We start from the raw sequence: 20078 nt of genomic DNA, 5'->3' as shown, positions 1-20078 counted from the left end.
CTGGAGGCAAAAATGACAAAACTGAGGCTGTCCTACTTTGGGCACATCATGAGAAGGCAGGATTCTTTGGAAAAGACAACAATGCTGGGAAAAGTAGAAGGTAGCAGGAAAAGAGGAAGACCAAATATGAGATCGGTTGACTCCATAAAGGAAGCCATAGGCATGACTCTACAGAGGTTGAGTAGGGCTGTTTAGGGGACAGGACATTGTGGACATCACTCATTCATAGGGTCGCCAGGAGTCAGAGCCGACTTGACAGTACATAACAATAACAACATGGTGTAAATGCTCCCACTATGGCCAATTTTCAGCTACCAATGTGACATCACTGAACGCAGAACTGGGAATAGACATGAGGCAGCACACCACTGTGTAGTATTTCCAGCATGCAGATACAATAGACATGAATAACTTCCAGAGTATAGATCATAGTAAATGTAGTAAAATAATTAGAAAATGATGAGTTTTGATTATTTACTACCTTTGTTTTTAATACAATTTATTTAGTTCTAAGTTTACTTATCCAATTTTTAATAATGACTGTATTTAACAACCAACTCACAAAACCCCTAACAATTTAGCAGTCTGCTCTTGCTAAGGCCAGTATGAACTGGCTGCAACACACCACTCACTGTATGAGGAAATTGAGGCATAGAGAGATTAAGTAACTGGCAGAGGTTAAGTCATGCAGATGAGCTGGCTCCAGAGTCCATTCTCTTAACCATTACGCCCTCGCCTTTAACTATCTTTAGCTGAATTAATAAATCTAAATGTACCATTCAATATGTGCCTGGGTTTATGTTTATTTGCACCATCTGACCTTACTTAAATAGGACATTTCACACACAGGGATTCATTTATGAATCAATTAACTAGATCTACTTAGAATTCTATGTTCCCTTGGCTAACTAAAGGCTTGCAATGTGTGATAGGGTTCATTACACTGCAAAGACCAAACACAAGATAATGTTTGCTAAAGGAATGAATAATTTAAAAATCCATAAGCCATTACTTTATTTGCATTCCATTATTAAAATTGACCACATGTTAACATAAATTAAGTCTTCGTCTTTGATTATATAAGTGGCCTAAAAGTGTTTTCTGAACCTGACTGCAAAGGATGAAAGTTATGAAACATCTACACCTTCAAATCTATACATACATGTATAAAATGACATAGATTTTCACTGCCCAACAACAACTTAAGTTAATTCAGAAGAGCTGAAAACAAAGAAGCACACGGCCTTGCAGATTCAAGTGTGACGGCTTGTAATTGTCCCTACCAAACAGAGATCCTAAGGCTGATTTAATTTTAGTTGTACACAGAGGGATACTACTGGAAAATGTGGTCCCACAACTCAGATCAGATTGAAAGTGAGAAAAGTCAGTCCACTGGGAAAAAATACAGTTTTTGTTGGAAATACACTTCCATACTGGAGGTGCTCATTTGACTGGGGGAGTCCTGATTTGCTAGCTCTAAGACATTCATTGCATGTCTTCAATCTACTTATTCCATTTTTCCCTTACGCATCTCACTGCTGACAATTCTTTCATCAGAACTTGGCCAGGCAGGTGAGGCAGGATGCAAAATGAGTACTGCTGTCTTGATTTTTAGTCAAACTACTTCTGAGAAACTCCTTTCAATCATTCTGCACATATTTTCCTTATATACTTCTGCCCATCTGCTCCCAGGAGGATATCTGCACCTCTACACCCAGACAAAGAATCACCTCTCGCATCATGGCTGAAGAGCTATAAACTTTGGATGGTGTTGACGGACTGATCTTATCTCACTTTAGTGCATTTGTTTTCATTATCTCTTCACAACAAACCTATTAGGTCAATGTTATTATCCCACACTACAATGAAGAAAGTGAGAGATGGCAACACTCATATATTAGAAGATAGTAATCTTTTACAAGATTCACCACTGAAGACTTTGTCAGAAACGGACCAGATGTGACAGTGGAATAACCCAGGAGGGCTTCTTACTTACCTCCCATCGGCGATCATTGGTGAAAATCTCATCGTTGGCTAGGTCCAGCTGGTTCCATTCCAGCAGAAGCTTCAGCTGCCCATTCCAGTTATCCTTATCTTGTTCATTGGTGCTAAAGGCTGTCAGAGGACAAGATAACAATCAATTCACCAAAGGCCCAGAAATAAGACAGTCAGAACCATTTCATATGGCCAATTATCAAAGCCATTTATCAAAGGAGATTCTAAGCATCTCTCTTACAATCAGACAATCAGAACCATCATTTCACTGTATTTTCACTCATTCTCATCCATATTCTGCATGTCTCAAAGTATATAATGAGGATCAGTTCAGGTGTTAACAATATCTTTCCATTTCATATCCTAACAGTGTAACTATGCTATATGGATATTTTTCCATAGATTCAGATTCCATAAACGTTACATTTCAAGGACCACATCTGATTTATCCTATATCTAAATCTGTGAAATAATGAGCCATATTATAACAATGCTCTACTTGTCTTTTCCAGAGCTAATATTTTCTGGATCGACGTATCTCTACAGATATAATCCCATTTTAATAAATATCCTTACAACCAAATTTCTGACAAGCACAATAAGAATGATTCTAATAAATAGCTAATGCTTAAATCGCACTTCCTAAGTCCCTTGCCCTACTCTGCACAACTTACATATATTAATCAGGAGGCTCAACTCTAGATGAATCTTTGCCAAGGATCTATTTACTTCAGGTAATATCCACCTTGATGGAATTCTAAGACAGCAGAGATCACAGACAAGAATTTTAAAACTGAGGTTCATTCATAAGCTTCAGGAGATCTGTAAACCCCTGAAACTGAATGCAAAATTATTTCTTCATGTGAAGCGTGTGTGCGCACGGGCGTACATATATGTGGAACCTTAGGACAAAGGCCCATAGCTTTTATCACATTCTCAAAGGAATCTGAGACTCAGATAAAGATTTTAAACCACTATTAAAGACAGCTCTTTGGAGAGTGCCGTGATTGTATTTGACCAGTACTTTAATGACATAAAAATTCTTGTTCTATTAAATTCATTCAACCAAGGAGATTTAACTCAGCGGGTCAATAATAGTTATTCTAGCTTCCAATCTATGATCATCAAAATTAAGTGCAAGATTATATTTCAATAAAGCTGTTTAAAAAAAATTAATGCAAGCCATTAAAAGCCATGGAAAGCAACACAAAGCTGAAACTTCTAAAGGAGCTGTTTTTACTCACCTTTGTACAAAGCATAGGAAATAGCGTTGCTCACAATTTCGTCCCCAGCTTCTTCCATTTTAATAACTGTTAATAGGTGAGAACTTTCAAGAATTTCTTTGAGCTGGCAAGATTTAAAGAGCAGAGTTGTTAGCCAACTGATTTTAGGCATGAGGAGCCGAAACTTCTCTCTTCAGGTGAGGAATCTTTTATTCCTTTTTTTCCCCCCCAAGCTGCAGTAGATAGTTGTGTGTCCTAGCTGTACGTCTTTCTAGTTCTTCTATGTGGGATGCTGCTTCAGCGTGGCTTGATGAGTGGTGTATAGGTCCGCGCCTGGGATATGAACTGGCGAACCCTGGGCCACCGAAGTGGAATGCACAGACTTAACCACTACACCACCTGTCGGCCCCAACCGCCATTTTTTTTAAGGAGCCCCTATTGGTTGTTCCAGATCTCCTTTGCTCACCTATGGCACCTGTGCTTCTCACGTCTAATTTCTAAATTGGGATAATGAGTCCTTGGCCACAATGAGAATAAAGTACTGATTATACAAGGACACACATACCAAAAAGATGAGAGATTCATTGACTAAGGGTGAGTGTGCGTGTGCATGTGTGTGTTTGTGTGTGTGACAAACTCTGGCACATGGTAGGCACTCAATTGTTGAATGAGTGAATAAATGAGGAAAGGGCACCAGAAAACCACAGAAATGGTCCAAGTCTGGTCATAAGAGCTTAAAACATAGAAGACAAGTTCAACGTGAACAAGATCCAAGAGGACTTGGTGATTAGACAAAAAGATAAGGAATTTTCTATACTATCCTTTGTGATTTTCTGTAATGTTTAATTTTAAAACATTTTGTAAAATTAAAGAGCTGGGATGGGCAGAGCCCCTGATTCCAAGGTTTCGGGCATTGGTGCCCTTGGTGGGGGCTTGGTGAGGAAGCGCACCTTCTAGGGGAGGAAGCGAGTCTGGTTTCGGTTAGACTACATCCGAGGTGTTGGTGGCTTTTCCTGGCAACATTTGGAAATGAGGATCTGGAAGTACAGAGACAGATCCAGCCCAGACAGAGAGTCTCTGCTGGGCAGGAGAGGGACGTCTGAGGTCAGGTGGGAAGGGTGAAAGATACGGACCAAGAAGCGCCCTCGGATTTGGACATGAGGAGGTGACCTTCAAGGCTGTGATTTCCTGGGAAAGGTGGTGCTGGAGGCCTTAGTTCAAAGGCATCTAATGGCGATGAGGAAATACATGAAAACTGCAGGAAAACGCTAGTGGGTTTGATGGAGAGAGTGGGAGGGGCGTAGCATGAAGGGAAAGGCCCTCTCCCCATGCTGGCAGCCTTTGTTCGAGCAGAAGGAAAGGGGTCCAACTAGAAATAACAGGTGGGGAGGGGTCCAGGTCCCAAGATTCCAGGCACAAGTAGGAGTGGGCAGTACAGAGGGGCTGAGACATCTTTTCCTTTGAAATGAAAAGGAAGGAGGAAGTGAATATGGATACAGGGCAAACAGATGGGACCCAGAGACGGCTACAGGGGCTCCTGAACTGGTCTCTCCTCCTCCACTCGTGTACTCTGGCCTCCTCCAGTCCTGTCCCCCCACCGCAACCAGCGTGAGCTTTCCTGAAAGCAACACTGATCACATTCTCACCCTGCTTCAAACCTTTCAGTGACTTCCCATTACACTTGAACAAGACTAGAACCTCAAAACGATGTTCAAGGAGTTCCCTGGTGTGGGATCTTATAAGCTTTCCAGCTTATACTCACAATATTTGCTCTCATTGCCATCTTTTGGCTCCTCAGGTAGGCCATGCTTACCTCACACCTCAGGACCTTTGCACTTGCTGTTCCCACCACCACAATCCCAGCCCTCACCCCTTTAACTCTACCCATCCTTCAGGTCACAGCTTCCACATCACTTCCTCTGAGAAGCCTTCCCCTGAAAGGCCTTCCATACCAGGCCATGCTCTCTTGGCTCAAGCTCTTCTGAATCTATGTTACCTTTCTTCAGAACACCAATTTCAGTTTGAAATTATACAATGCATTCTATTGTAGTCACTCAACATGAACTTTTTTTCAATTTCTGTTTCCTCTATGAGGACAAGGACTCTTTCTGCTGTGTATACTATTCTTTCTGAAGTGCCTATTCCAGAACCTGGCTTATAGTATGTGCTCACCTAATAAATATCAATTGAATAAATGAATAGAGGAAAGAGTTTGAAATGAATGAATGAATGGTATCTGGGTTGGCTGATGGAGTGGAAGATTGAAGGGTCAAGTTCTTGAGAAGGTGAGGAGTAGACATAGGGGAACAACTCTGAGAGAACCGGTAGGAGAGAAAGGCATGACCTCAGGGAGAAGTATATGGAGTCTCTTGAAAAGGTTGAGAAACTGTCAGTCCAGACAACATGGGGCTAGTTGTCCTCATGATCAGTGAGGTCACCCACGATTACCCTGGGAGGTTGCTCAGTTAATATTTGACAGAATGTATGCAGTCATTAATTAATAATTCTACTCTCGAGCTCGGTCTTTTGGGAAATCTGTATCAATTGCAAAACCTCATATGAGCACATAATTAAAATGCTAGACTAATTTTTATTAGTGATGTATGTCTTCTGACTGGCATGATTATAATTATGATATATCATTAACATATTAGATATGAATATGAATTAAATATGAATCCCAGAAAGGATAATATATTCACAGAAAGCGAAATGTGTCTGATTTTAGCCTGCTTCAGATGAGTTACCCGTAATGGTTTTCTTGAAGCAGAAATCAAAACTCTTCATAAAGGGTATGGGGACCCATTAGGTAGTATGGCCCTTTGGACATGACCTGGTCCTGACTCTACAAGCCAACATGCGCAAGGAGTAAGAGGAAAGTCCTGGAACAGACCCAGGGCCATCTTTAGTGGGTAAGTTAAGAGGTGTCAATTTCTTCCTCTATGAGCATACTTGAACTGGCCACTACATTTCCTCCATCCATGACAGGAAATCACCTTGAGTACAGAGCTCAACACACAACGTCTTACACTGATATTTACACTTGGGGGTTGCTCCGTTGATATGTCTGGAATTGACTCAGACGGTTAGGTCTTTATATCTGGAGAATTGAAACTACATAACCACTCTGGGGAAGGAGGACTCCTTTTCCTCACCCACATATTTCCATGCAGAGTGAGCTCCGTCCCTGTTAGGCTCCTGGATGTTCTCCACCCCTTCGCTTACTGCTACTCAGGGCAAGGAAGTGACATATCAAATTGGTGACTTTGGCCTTGCCCGGACAGTTCTTTCCTGCTTCTTTCCTTCTTTCATTGGGATCTGCTCCTTGCAGAGTGCTAGTGCTCGAGTCTGCCATCAGCCACATGCCTAGCCTGGCGGGGAGGCCAGCAGTTATCCAGGGCCGCCTCTGTCTGGGTTGGCTCATCTGTCTCATTCTGGGGCTCAGCATAAGAAGGCCCATTGTGGCTACAACCCCTAAGCCACATCTTTCAACTTTCCTCCATCATCAATGAAGCTGATATTTTGATCTCCATTCCCCTGATTCTTGTGTGTGTCTCTCAACTGGACTTGGCCAAGATACAAGAAAATCCCAGCACAAACTTGCATATAAAACCAACAGCTTTACATTTTTTAGTAAAATCTGCAAAATGTAACATCTCAAATAGGAATATCATATAAGCATTTGCTGGGCAGGGCATCATTTAGCACCAACATTGACTCTCTGTCCCGGGAAGAGGATGCATCCATGTTTTTAAATTCTGAATCTTAGGTAACGAGGCTTAACCCAGAAGGGACTTGCTTTCTGATCACTTCGATCCCTCTGCACCTCATCAGATTATCAGCTAACTGCTCACTCATCTGAAATTAAATAAGATCAATAGTGTCCCAGGGTGTGTTAATTTACCACCGAGTACCTGGCAGCCTAGAAGTCTGGGTTGATTTTTCTCATTATTTACAAGAATTTGGTTTGTCCGGGCTTGACTTAAATAATGACAAAGGATACCATGAGCAAGAAGATGATCTTCACTATTCCAGGATTTCAGTTTCCTATATTAGGTATTTTGAGGTTCTTCTACAACTAAATGCCGTTGTAATGCCCATCTAGTTAAAGAATTTTTTTTTAATTTATACTAAATCCAACCTTCAACTCTCATGATGAAATGGGCTCTATGACTAAAATAACTCTGATTGTCTACAGCCTGTTATTTCCTTTACGGAAAAATTTCCAAGTGGCAGTACATGCTCCTAAAAATATCCAAATATCGAAGGTCATTTTTGAATGAGCTGATGGGAATGCACCTGCTAATATTAACGTGAGCTTTCAAACGAACCGAGAAGTCAAGAAAATAAAAGTCGTTTTAAGTCAACAGCAGTCATGAAACAGAGAGAAAAATGAGAAAGCATAGCATTATGTTAAAATAAGAAGCATAATAGATATTCTGATAAGTACACATTTCTTACATGATCTAATGAGCAAGGTGAGAGATTCTGAATTGAGTCACAGGCCAGTTAATTTTGAAAGGCAATTATTCTGTAGTAACAACTTCTCCAACAGATGTAGACCCAATTTAGAATCTGCATTACTAAAGCATCATTATCAGGGATTTCTTTCCTCCCCACTGCTGATACATACAAACCACAGAAGCTCAACATTTGTGGACGTCATGGCGTAAAAGAAGGAGCACCAGCTTTGCAAACAGACAGACTTGTGTGTAAACCCCATATGCTGCCCCTTATGCGATATGGAGACCTGGCGAGTCATTTAACTCCTGTGAGCTTCAATTTCCAGCAAGAAACATGGTTTGGGCCAGAGTACAGTTTCAAAGTCACTAAGAATGTTTAAAACACCCTCAGCTGCTGGGGGAGTCGGACATTCAGGGTTTCTCCCTTCCCATGAACTTGGCTCCCCTGCAACTCACCCATTTGATCCAACTCTCAGTCTCCTCCTCAGGCAGCCGAGACACTGTGCGGGGTAAGAAGCGCACCAGCTTTTCCTTGACAATAGAAGATGTCAGGGCATCCTCCGCCTCTACCAAGCTTGCGATCACGTCAGCAATCTGCCCCGAGCCTTCCACCACCACACAGGGAATTTTACTTTTGATGGAGGTATTGATGGCCTGGGAGAGAGGAGAGACAGTGGGCCTGATGGGAGACACTGATGATCCACAGAACCCAGCTCGGGACCAAGTTCTAAATCAAGTTGGTTAACCGAACATATGGACACATCCTGCATTTTTTCCTTTGGGGTTTTATTTTCAATCAGAAGCAAACCAAAAGTTTGCAATTGCTTTATGAATGGGAAATGTAAGCCAGTTGTATTGCATCCTGTGCTAATGCCAAATTCCATAGTAAGAACATATATGACTACCTTAAGTTTTCCATAAATAAGTGCTTTAAAATATCCCTATATACAAAATCAATCACTCCAAATACTGACATCATAGGTTGGAGTGACAACTCTTAAGATGGTATTCAATGTTATTGTTGATAGCTTATCTGATACAGGTTAACAATATTCATCCTTTTAAGATATGAAAATACCTTCAAAGCAGCAGCCACATATTTTGTATTATGTTGACTCACATATTTCCTCCTCAAATAATTTCCCTTGCCCCTTTTATTGAAAGAGAATAAAAATATATTTGCTTCCTGGATAAACACCTACCACATTTTTATCTCCTTTATGAAAACCACAAAGGCCAGCATAGGGGCATCAGGTTTTAAGAATTTAATCACTTGACAGCAAGACAGCAATCTACACACAGAGACAGAAGAAACTGTGAAGCCCCTTCCTCCTGCCAAGAGCAAATGTCTTCCTTAGAGAAGACATTGCCCATAAAGTGTGTGGTCCCCTCATCAGGGCAGGCAGAGGGCTGGGATTCCGTCTGCACCTCACTGCCTCCACTAAAGGTGGGTGTCCGGGCTGTGCTGTGGTGGCGGGGAGGGGGGATGATAAGAGAGGGAACTGAAAGATGAGAGGATAGAGAGATGAAGACATGCTCAGCTGGTAGCTTCTCCTCCTTTCCCTCCTCTCTCCTATCCCCTCTTCTGTGAGTTGTGAATTGGCTGAGCAGACACTTGTGAAAAATGCTGTAGAAATTCAGCACCCTACGCCTGCTGGAGCTCTCTAGAAATCTAAATTCTAAATCTAAAATTTGAGAGAGAGAAAATAAATGTAACCATCTTTTAATTATGTTCTCTCCATCTCTCTTCCTCTTTTATGTGGCTGCTACCTCAAGCATTCACATCCTGACAATTTCACATTGAAAAAAATCTCTATTTTAGGGGCTGGCCCGGTGGTGCAAGCAGTTAAGTAAGTACGCGCGCTCCGCTTCAGCAGCCCGGGGTTCTCAGGTTCGGATTCCAGGCGCGCACCGATGCACCGCTTGCCAGGCGTTACTGTGGCAGCGTCCCATATAAAGTAGAGGAGGATGGGCATGGATGTTAGCCCAGCGCCAGTCTTCCTCAGCAAAAAGAGGAGGATTGGCAGCAGATGTTAGCTCAGGGCTGATCTTCCTCACAAAAAAAAAAAAAAATCTCTATTTTAATTTTTCCCTGAAAAATCTTTCCCTGAAAGACTTTTACCTAATAATGGTCTCAGTAGTCGATCTCATAGCAGGTACTCAATAAACACCTCTTGATGGATAAATAAATAAATGAAAAGATCACTGTTATATGAAAGAAGAAACACAGGGAAGTGCTAGATTATGATTCCAAATAACTTTGCCAGAAATTACGTGTAACTCCAGGAGTGTACTCTGGTAAAGAGAGAGGAGAAGATCAAGAATCTTGGATATGTATGCTCTAAGTGCTGTGTTAGAGTTAAAACAATATAGGAAAAATGGGGAGAAAGGCAAATCAACACAGAAATTAATTATAAGGAGTTAAAAATTACTTTCTTGTAATGTCCTATTCCTAGAAAAATAAGATCTTGAAAATGATGCTATGCCTTCAATAAATGACTAAAATGCAGTCACAGGGATGGTTTTTAAAAAGTCAGACAGAAGCCTGGCTGCAGGCAAGATGAACCCAGTAACAGCAGAATCTACACGCATGGGGTGGGAAGCAGAATTCTTGCTCAGTTGCTCAATGTTGCAGGTGTAGAACCATTCAAGATTTCCATGGTCTTAGAATCACCTAGGGTTTGAGATTCCTTCATGTGGGTGGTGCCCTTGCAGGCTGAGGAAGCACATGGATGAGCTTTAGGTGGTCTGGGAACACCGATTTGGGGGCAATCTGTGTGTACATGATCACAGCTCATCTCCATGCAGATGGGGCGGCCATGGTTTTCCAATATACTTACATCCTTAATTCTCATGAGTTAATGTCAACCCTTCTCTTTGGCAGGTTGACGGCCAAAGCCAACACTAAGTATACAGGCTATTCATGTTGCTTCAAAGTCTCTTCCTAAATCTTCTCGGCTGAAGAAACAAACTAAGACAATTAGGGGAACATTCTGTGGTGGGAAAAATGCTACCTACTTGCTGCAGTAAAAGAAATTAGTCAGGTTAGATTAGTTGAGCCCCAAAGCCCTACAAATATACATTTGTTGAGTAAGCTTATTGACCGATCTTCTAGAAAACCAAACCAAGACTCACTTTCAAAGTCTCTTTTCCACCTCCTTGGGCAAAACACACAATGGGGATCTTGCCACCATAATTGGAATCTGTAAAACATAAGACGTAAAACTTATTTTGGGCTCATTAGAAATACTCGCTTACCTCAAGGAAGAGGTGGACCAGGAGCTTCTGCCCCATGAGCCCAGGGTGTGGGGTGATGGCTGCAGATCTCAGACTTGACTATCTACCCACTGGTCACGATGGATGCATCTCTGTGCCCCAAACCAGTAAGAGCATGACACTGGTCATGTTGAAATTTGTTACTGATATTTAAAGGGCTAAAGTCTGTGAATGATTTATTTTTGCTAATAGATATTGACCAGGTTCAAGTTTATCCTTATAATAATTACACTTTCACTCATTTGCATAATGCTGTGATTTCGTGAGTGGGTGAAAAATTTGCATAACTGTGTGATCTCTCAAGGGAGAGTATTGCATATATAAACATCTTCTTTCATGTACATCTCACTGAGAAAGGAAAAAGGCCGTGAACTTCCCCAGCAAGTCCCTGTTACAGAGTCTATCACTACATCATGAGGTAATCTGGTTACACAACAGGACACATCTCAACACCAACATCTCAACAACAGGAAGAGAGTGTCACTTTCCACAGCAAATAATGGCTCTCACTCAACTGCTGCATTCTCCCCTTGAAATCAATGTTTTAGTTGGTTCTATTGCACAAAAGTAGCCAAGATTCAAAGAAGTAAACCATCCAACTATTCAACTAGTGGGTTGGTTTTTATCATTTCTACCCTAGCTAATTGCATCGCTTCATAAGCTCATATTTGCCATCATGGATTTTACTTGTTCTTAAGTGTTGTCTAGCAGAAGAGACAGCAGATGTTCTATGCTGACAAACCATGGTAGGACAAGCCAGCATGTGCCATTGCTCCAGCACGTTGAAGGGTACATATCACAGTGACTCAGGCAGAGGCACTCCTAGTGTGTTAAAGAAAGAAGAGAAATAACAGCTCTTCTTTGGGAATAGGACCTAATCACATGGGTTCATCATGCTTCACTCAATAATTGGGAGCTAGTGTTGTTGCTGCTGCTGCTCATGTTATTGTGTGTGTCTGATGTCCTGCTTCCTAAATACAGACCTTGAATAGTGCGCTCGGAGATGTACTTCTCTAGCTGGTTCCGGAGCTTTGCTTCGACTGTGGGGTGTCCATGGCAGCCGTTGTCCACCAGCAACAGGTGCGTGTGATTGCTGTCCAGGGTGTACAGAGGGTCTCTCTTGAAGTCATCCATAATGTACTGAGCTGAAAAATACTCCTGAAAAGCACAAAGAAACTTGTCCTTGAGATTTTATTTGTTGGCCAAGATACATGATGACATTTTTATATGTTCATATGAAGGCTAACCCTTTGGGTTCGACTATATTGATGTCTCCTCCCAGATTCCTAAGTTCAGAGGGGTCTTAGAGAGCCTACAGAGCAGGCTTTAATTTTAAAGCTGAAGAAACGAAGGTTCAAAATGGTTGGGTCACTTGCCTATTGTCACATAAACGGCTAGTGACTGTGTAAGGATCAGATCCCCAATCCAGTTCTTGTTCCTTCTCCCGGTGCTCTTTTGTATAAATTTATTGAAACAGCATTCAGGAAAGTGTGTAGGGACATGTATATATGGATATATATATCCAGACACACAAATATATGTGTATACACATACACACATATTATATATATGTACGTATATACACATATATATGCACACACACACATATATTTGAGTGTGTGTGTCTGGATACAGGTAAAGGAAGACGTTGATATACACACATATATATTTGTCTGGGCTCTGTCATATGCCAAGAACTGTGCCAGGGTCTGTGGATTAAAAAATGAATAAAATAGAACCTTCACCCTTGCAAAGCGCATAGTTACAGGACCACAAAAAGAAGTAACTAAATAGGTACCTTGTCCTAACACTTAATAGCAGAGAATAAAAAACTGCTGTGGGAATATAAAGAAAGGAGTTCATGACCCATGTCATGTGGGGTCATTTTCCATTGAAAGTGTTTAGTTTTTAAAATATCAGGGTTGTATTAAAAGGTGTTTCAACCTGAACTCCAAGAGTATAAGTTAAGTTGAAAACTCAGTGAGGAGAGGAAGGTTATTGACTCTCTTAATGACGTGTCTATATGATCAGAACAGAGGCAGAATGAAAAGTAAAATTCAGATGTTATAATTCTATTCTCTAGGTGGCCCTTGCCCAGTCAGGAGCTCCAATCAGGAGAGTCCTGGATATGGCAGATGAGATAATATTTGTAACACAGGCATCCAGTCGTTTGATGGAAGAACGTGACAAACTTTTCTGGAACAAATAATTCCTATTTCATTTACACCCTTCCAGAACACAACACTGATTCAAAAACCGTAACAAGGAAAGAATCACAAAAGGAAAAGCCAAAGACCAGGCTCTCTAACGAACAAGGACACAAAAGTCCTGAGACACCATTGGCTAATTAAACTCAGTAGGATTATTAAGGAACAATTAGTGTTGTTTCCAGGAGTTAGTCCATTAGGCTACGGTTTAAAGGAGAAAAATAACCCAACAGAAGCAAAAAGATAGTTTGTACTCAACATTCATTGTCAATTTAAAAAATCACAAACTAGAAATAAAAGGATGCTGCCTTATGATACTTCTTAAAAATATATATATATTTAGCTAAATCCTATTTACTGGTGAAATACTAGTCTCATTCTCACCAACTACCTACCTGCTGCCTTCACTGTTATTTGGACATTTTAGCCAAGTCAACAAGATGAGCAAAAAATGCAAGGTATAATTAAATGGAAGTGTTATTTTAAAAAGTAACGATATTTACCAATAATATGGTTGCAAGCATAAAACAGCCAGAGAATCTACTGGAAAACTATTAGAACAAAGACAAGAGTTCATAAAATGTCTGATTCAAAACAACAAACAGGGGGCCGGCCCGGTGGCGCAAGCGGTTAAGTGCGCACGCTCCGCTGCGGCAGCCCGGGGTTCGCTGGTTCGGATCCCGGGCGCGCACCAACGGACTGCTTGGCAAGCCATGCTGTGGCGGCGTCCCATATAAAGTGGAGGAAGATGGGCACAGATGTTAGCCCAGGGCCGTCTTCCTCAGCAAAAAAAGAGGAGGATTGGCGGATGTTAGCACAGGGCTGATCTCCTCACAAAAAAAAAAAAATTACTATTTTTATAGGTACCAGCAAAAATCAATCACTTCAAAAATTACATCAAATAAAGACCCCATTCACAACAATAATAAAAATATAAACTCTCTAGAAATAACATTAAGAAGAATTAGGTAGGAACTAATGAGGAAAATTGTAAGTTTTCCTGAAAGACACAGACTTGCATAAATTGAGAGACATGGCATGTTACTGGACGAGGACTTGATATTATAACAATTTCAATTTTTCCTGCAGCAGCTTACAGGTTTAATACGATTCCACTCAGTGAGGGTGAAATTGTACTGTGTTGTTTGCCTTGTGGTTGTATCTTCACAAAGGGATTTTAAAGTTCAAATAAGAATAATGAGTAGAGACTTGAGCTATCTTTTTTAATGCATGGGTACTGCAACAATAAATTTTAAAGTGTAGTACTGACTCAAGAAAAAACACCTGATAGAAGATGAGAAAAAATCTTGCAAGAGAGCCTCAAAATCATGTAAAACTGTAGTGTTTGTGAAATACAGGACTGTTTCAAGCTAGCTAAATCTAGGTCCTAGCATAGCCCCATGGTAGGGTTTGTAATGAAGCTGTGAGTGGAAACTACATAGGAAGAGATCACCAACAAAGTTATCATGAACAATTATTAGATTCATCTTATGAAAAGACCAAACACTGTTGTTCAGGGAAGAAAAAAAACAAGGAAGTTGACCACAAGATCATATGAGTTTGCTACAAAATTACTCTAAGTCACTCAAGAGTATCATTAACAGAAACATAAAAGGAATAATAACTAGCTCTATAATTTGAGTATCCAAAAATAATCCATGCTTATTGTAAAAAACATGGAAAATGCAGAAAAGCATGAGGAAAATTAAAATCATGCTCAATTCCACAACTCAGTGTTAGTCACCGTCAAGAGTTGAGGGCATTTGTGTCTTTTCCAGGCATTGATTGATTGACATACATTTCATAATTTTCTATTTAAAATTGTAAACATTTTACATGCTATCAGAAAATCTTTGGAAATAGTATTCTAATGGCTCCACAATTTTCCCTCATGTTTGTACAGTAATCTACCTGAAGATTCTCCCGTTATTCATATTGCTAGATACTTAGGTTTATGTAAATTCCTGCTACTATAAGAAATATTTTAATGATATGGTTGTCCAAATATTAAATTTCCTAGTCATGTATTTATAAGTGTGATTACTGGATATATGTTAGGAAGCTTTCATGCTCTTGATATGTATTTCCACATGCTTTTCCAGAAAGAGCACAAACTTGTTCTTTCTCCAGCAATTTATAAAGATCTCATGCTTCTTCATGTGTTGGAGACTATAAACATTTTTGAAATTAGCAATTAATAGACTTTTTAATTGCTAGGTGAAACCATCTGGCCCAGAACAATTTTGGAGGTAATTTTCTATTTCCCTTTAAGCTCATTCATTGATAATTCATCTAGTCATATTTTCATATTCAAGTTCTTCTTGAATCAGGTTTTTGCTTTTGTTTTTTTGAGGAAGATCAGCCCTGAGCTAACATCCGAGGCCAATCTTCCTCCTTTTGCCAAGGAAGAGTGGCCCTGGGCTACCAACCGTGCCCATCTTCCTCTACTTTATATAGGACGCCGCCACCGCATGGCTTGACAAGCAGTGCATCTGTGCGTGCCCGGGATCAGAACCTGCCAACCCTCGGGCCACTGAAGCGGAGTGAGCACACTTAACCACTACGCCACCAGGGCGGCCCCTTGAATCAGTTTTTTTGTTGCTTTATTTATTTATTTTTTTTTTTTTTGAGGATAATTAGCTCTGAGCTGACATCTGTTGCCAATCCTCCTCTTTTTTTGCAGAGGAAGATTGGCCCTGGGCTAACATCCATGCCCATCTTCCTCTACTTTATATGGGACGCCACCACAGCATGGCTTGACAAGCAGTGCCTCGGTGTGCACCCAGGATCCGAACCTGCGAACCCTCGGGCCATTGAAGTGGAGCGCGTGCACTTAACCACTACTCCACTGAGCTGGACTCTTGAATTAGTTTTTTAAAAGTTATAGTTTTACAGAAAAATATAAATTCTAACAAGATTTGCAGATTTATTGACATACAGTTGTATGTTGCATCCATATTTTTCTCAATATTTATTATTATATTTGATTTCTTGGTTTTATTTATTCCTTAAATTAAATTGTTAAAACTATTTCAGAGAATAAAGAATATTTTTATTCTTTCTTTTCTAATTATTTCTGATTGAATATTATTTTTTCCTCTTGCTCTTTTTAAGTTTTGTTCGAGTCATTATTTTTCAAATCTATTAATTTGCATACTTGAGTGGTTAAAGGACTATGAACCATGTCTCTGCCACTTACTAGCCATGTGAGTTAAGGAAGTTTCTTACTTTCTCTATGTCACAGTTTTCTCATCTATAATGAGAGGTAATAGTAGTACTGAACTCATAGGACTGTTGTGAAGGTTAAATGAGTTAATGTACGTAAAACACTTAGAATGGAACCTAATATATAGTAAGTGTTAGTAAACAAATGTTAATTACTATTGCTATTATTATTATTGAATTTTTTTTATTTTTAGTAATAAAGGTATAGGACTATGCATTTCACTCTGAGTGCAGCTTTGGCCACATATCATTAGTCTTAATATGTAATGTTTTCATTTCCATTGCTTTCTAAGTGACCTGCAACTACAGTCATCCCTCGGTATCCCTGGGGGATGGGTTTTAGGATTCCTCTCAGGTAGCAAAATCCACAGACGCTTGAGTCCCTTAGTTGGCCCTTTTCATCCTCAGATTCAACCAACCATGGACAGTAAACACAGTGTGTAAACCACTGGCAGTTGGTTGAGTCTTCTGCAGGTGCAGACTCTGCGGGTGCTGTGGTTACAGAGGGCCAACCATATATTTTTGAAAGCTCATTTTTGACCCAAAGTTATTTAACAAGAAGGTTGTTTGATTGTTTGGTTCTTAATTTCCAAGTGATTGGGGTTTTCTGTTTAATCTTCATAGATTCATTTCAAGTTTTATTTCATGACAGAGAATGGGTCCTCTAAACTGCCGCCAGGGAAATACTAAAGTCTTTTTGTTCTTGTTGTTCCAATTCAAAGGTAAAAATACATACTTTACAGGGTTGTTTTTGTGATGCTATGAATAATATACGTAACGTATCCACACGGGGGTCATGATTATACAGCACAAGGTTAACTCCCACGTCCATGACAAACATCACTAACAGATACCAGCATTCTTTCCTGCTCAGCTTGCCACTGTCCTCAGAATCCTCCCCCAGGCCACTCTCACCTCTGAAGTTGGCATTTGATGTGAGACCATTTTGCCCTCCCTAACTGAGCATCTAGTAATAACAATAAAAGCTACCATTCACTCTGCACAATTAATTTATCCCATAACAATACAAGGTTATTATTATAAAAACTCAGAGAAGGGATCGCGCTCAGACTCTGCACTTATCAAGGGAGCAGTTACTCACACCCACACTTCCCTGTCTCCAAAGCCCATCCTCCAACCACTCCACCGTGCTGCCTCCTGGGAGACACTCAGGAAATGCCTCCCCACTCCCCTCTGCCCCTTATGAACCCAAAAAATGGTAACAGACACAAAAGTAAAATAATTTAAAAAATAAAAATAACCACAGTGATTCCCAGAATCCTGAACATTTACTGCCTAAACTTCTAAGGAGGACCAGGTGGAAGACAGTGTGGAATAAATTGGGATTTCTGAGCATCTGGCCCAAAGCTTCTGGGTAGAGAGCACGTGTTGCTTAAGGAGGTCCTCATCTCACTAGAAATGCTGTTTTCAACATTCCACACATGATGCAAAACCCCATCTGTCTACCTTGTATTTTAACAATGAAATGCGTGTTTACTATCTAAATATGTTCACAGGAAACTTTGGAGGCAAGGGTGTCTTAGAGCCCTCTTGGTGCCGAATTAACCAGTGGCCTAGGCATTAATTTCAATTCCCATGAGTGTGGCCAAGCAATAAAGGCGTGGGAGCCAGGGCTTGAGCCCTCTGGGGATGGAATCAGGTCATTGTTATAAAGAATAAAAAACCTGATTCTAACACAATTTGCTGGGAAAAATTTTTAATGAACAAAACACATCCATTGGCAACTCCAGTGGATGTTCTTCGATTATGTCATCCTTGTCTTTAATGCCTGAGGTTCCAAAGGTGCTCCTTGCAAGGCTGACTTCCCTATGAGCTGACTGCATCACAAAGCCCCATGCCATAGGCTTTCTCCCACGTGACCCCGCAGAGCTCCTCCTGACCCGCCCTACCTCAACATCGCAATTCCTGATGAGGGTGTCCCTGTTGGAGACCATGCCCCAAGCTGCGATGCCAATGGCCACGATGTTCTCCTCTGAGTTTCTGCTGATGGTGTTGTCTCTCACCACCTCCCCGATGTACTTCATCAGGCCATAGTGGGTGCCTCCAGTGAGAATCCAAGCGCCTGTCAATGAGGGAGAAGAGCACATGTTCAGCTGGCTCGGATTCCTGTCCTGTGCTCAAAGACCCCTAAAGAAGACCCCACTCCGGGAGCAACAGGACACTGCACTGCCACCACACTTCAGAACGGACCTCACCTGTGACCGTATGAAAAGGAAGGAAAAGAGGCTCTCAGCGTTTCTAAGCGATGCTGGATAAAAAAGAATACAAATTCTCGGCCCCTCTCTAGATCTACATCATCAGACTCTCTGGCAGGTGGACCAGGGAGCCTGCATCTTTAGCCAGCCTCTCAGGTGAATCTTTTTATGGGTAATAAGTGCCTGGTCTGAGCCTCTGAGCAAGTTAGGCAGCACCTCCATGGAGAGTGGAGCACTTGCCCTGTGCTCCCAGGCCCCCACCTCGGTGGATCTGTGTGACCTTCCTGGCATGATCCTGGTGCCTACAATTTAACTTTACTTTATAATTACACAATTTTGCAAACTAGTATTTTAAGGTTTGCATTTGATGATCTTCACAATGTCAAGGGTTTTGTATGGTTTTTTATTTTGTTTTTGTTTTTGTTTTTCAAAATTGAAGTAAATAAAATACCTACAAAATATTATTTAGTATAATAATAGAATCTAAAGTTGAAAATGACTCTGGTCTAATATGCTTCCCACGCAGGAATCCAGCCTGAGGGATGGTCCCAGCCTCCCTTGATTAGCTCTGGTCGTGGAGGCTCAGGAGTCTGGAGGCAGAGCCCACTCCTCCAATGGTCAGAAAGTCCTTCTGTCCACTATTTGTCTCCGTTCTCTAATTTTACTACTGTTTTCAGCAGTGAGGAACAAGTTTAGTCAGCTCCCACATAAAAGTACTTCCAAGATTTTACTTCCAATATTTTAAGGTAAATGTGATGTAGTCCTTAGAATTTTCATACCTGATTCCTTCGCCAGTTCTCACAGGATGTGACTTCCAGACCCCTCCATACCCAGTGTCCTTCCTCTAGACAGATTTCAGTTGTCAACATCCCCCTTCAAACTGAGGCACTGGAAAATGAAGTAGCTCTCCCTCTCCCATGGCCAACGCAGAGCACAACAAGATTATTGACTTCCCAGCTCTGGCCCCTCACTTCATCTAAGAAGATATTCCAGGCCAGGGACTTCTGTCTGTTTTGTTCTGCCATACTCCCAGCACCTAAAACAATTCCTGACACATAGTAGGCATTTAATAAGTGTGTTCAATGAGTAAATGATGTGTGTTCAGGATTTAGTAGTAAGGAAGCTGAGTTACTCTGTTTCGTTACAAAGTTACTACCCACAGTGGGCCCCCTCTGGTTGGTCAGGAAATGAGAAGAATAAGTGGGGTGAAAAAAAATCTCAATTTCTTCTTGACATTAAGGAAAAACTCATATCTAAACTAAGACACTAAATTCCTTAGTGCTGTCAATCAACTAATATTCCTAATAAAAAAGTTTTTAAATATTAGGCTTAGATCAACTGATTCCAATCATGAGGAAACACCAATCAAACTCAGACAGAGACAGTCTGCAAAAATAATTTGCCTATAGTGTTCAAAAATGTCCTGAAAGACCAAGAAAGGCAAAGAACAGTTCCAGATGAAGGAAAGCTTTT

General features: G+C 40.8%; 1 protein-coding gene across 1 annotated transcript in view; it reads right to left on the bottom strand.

Moving 5' to 3' along the window:
* The window catches only part of TRPM8 (transient receptor potential cation channel subfamily M member 8), a 78289-nt gene that overhangs the window by 45821 nt on the left and 12390 nt on the right, over nucleotides 1-20078 (bottom strand). Inside the window, exons 5-10 of the mRNA XM_058533258.1 lie at nucleotides 18300-18472; nucleotides 11941-12115; nucleotides 10817-10884; nucleotides 8138-8335; nucleotides 3240-3342; nucleotides 1997-2115 (exon numbers count right to left, since the gene is read on the bottom strand). Coding sequence (XP_058389241.1) covers nucleotides 1997-2115; nucleotides 3240-3342; nucleotides 8138-8335; nucleotides 10817-10884; nucleotides 11941-12115; nucleotides 18300-18472 — 836 coding nt within the window. The remainder of the gene's footprint in view (nucleotides 1-1996; nucleotides 2116-3239; nucleotides 3343-8137; nucleotides 8336-10816; nucleotides 10885-11940; nucleotides 12116-18299; nucleotides 18473-20078) is intronic.

This window comes from Diceros bicornis, chromosome 37 (genome assembly GCF_020826845.1).
Source record: "Diceros bicornis minor isolate mBicDic1 chromosome 37, mDicBic1.mat.cur, whole genome shotgun sequence".
In the NCBI taxonomy this organism is placed as follows: domain Eukaryota; kingdom Metazoa; phylum Chordata; class Mammalia; order Perissodactyla; family Rhinocerotidae; genus Diceros; species Diceros bicornis.
This window is presented reverse-complemented; position numbering and strand designations above follow the sequence as displayed.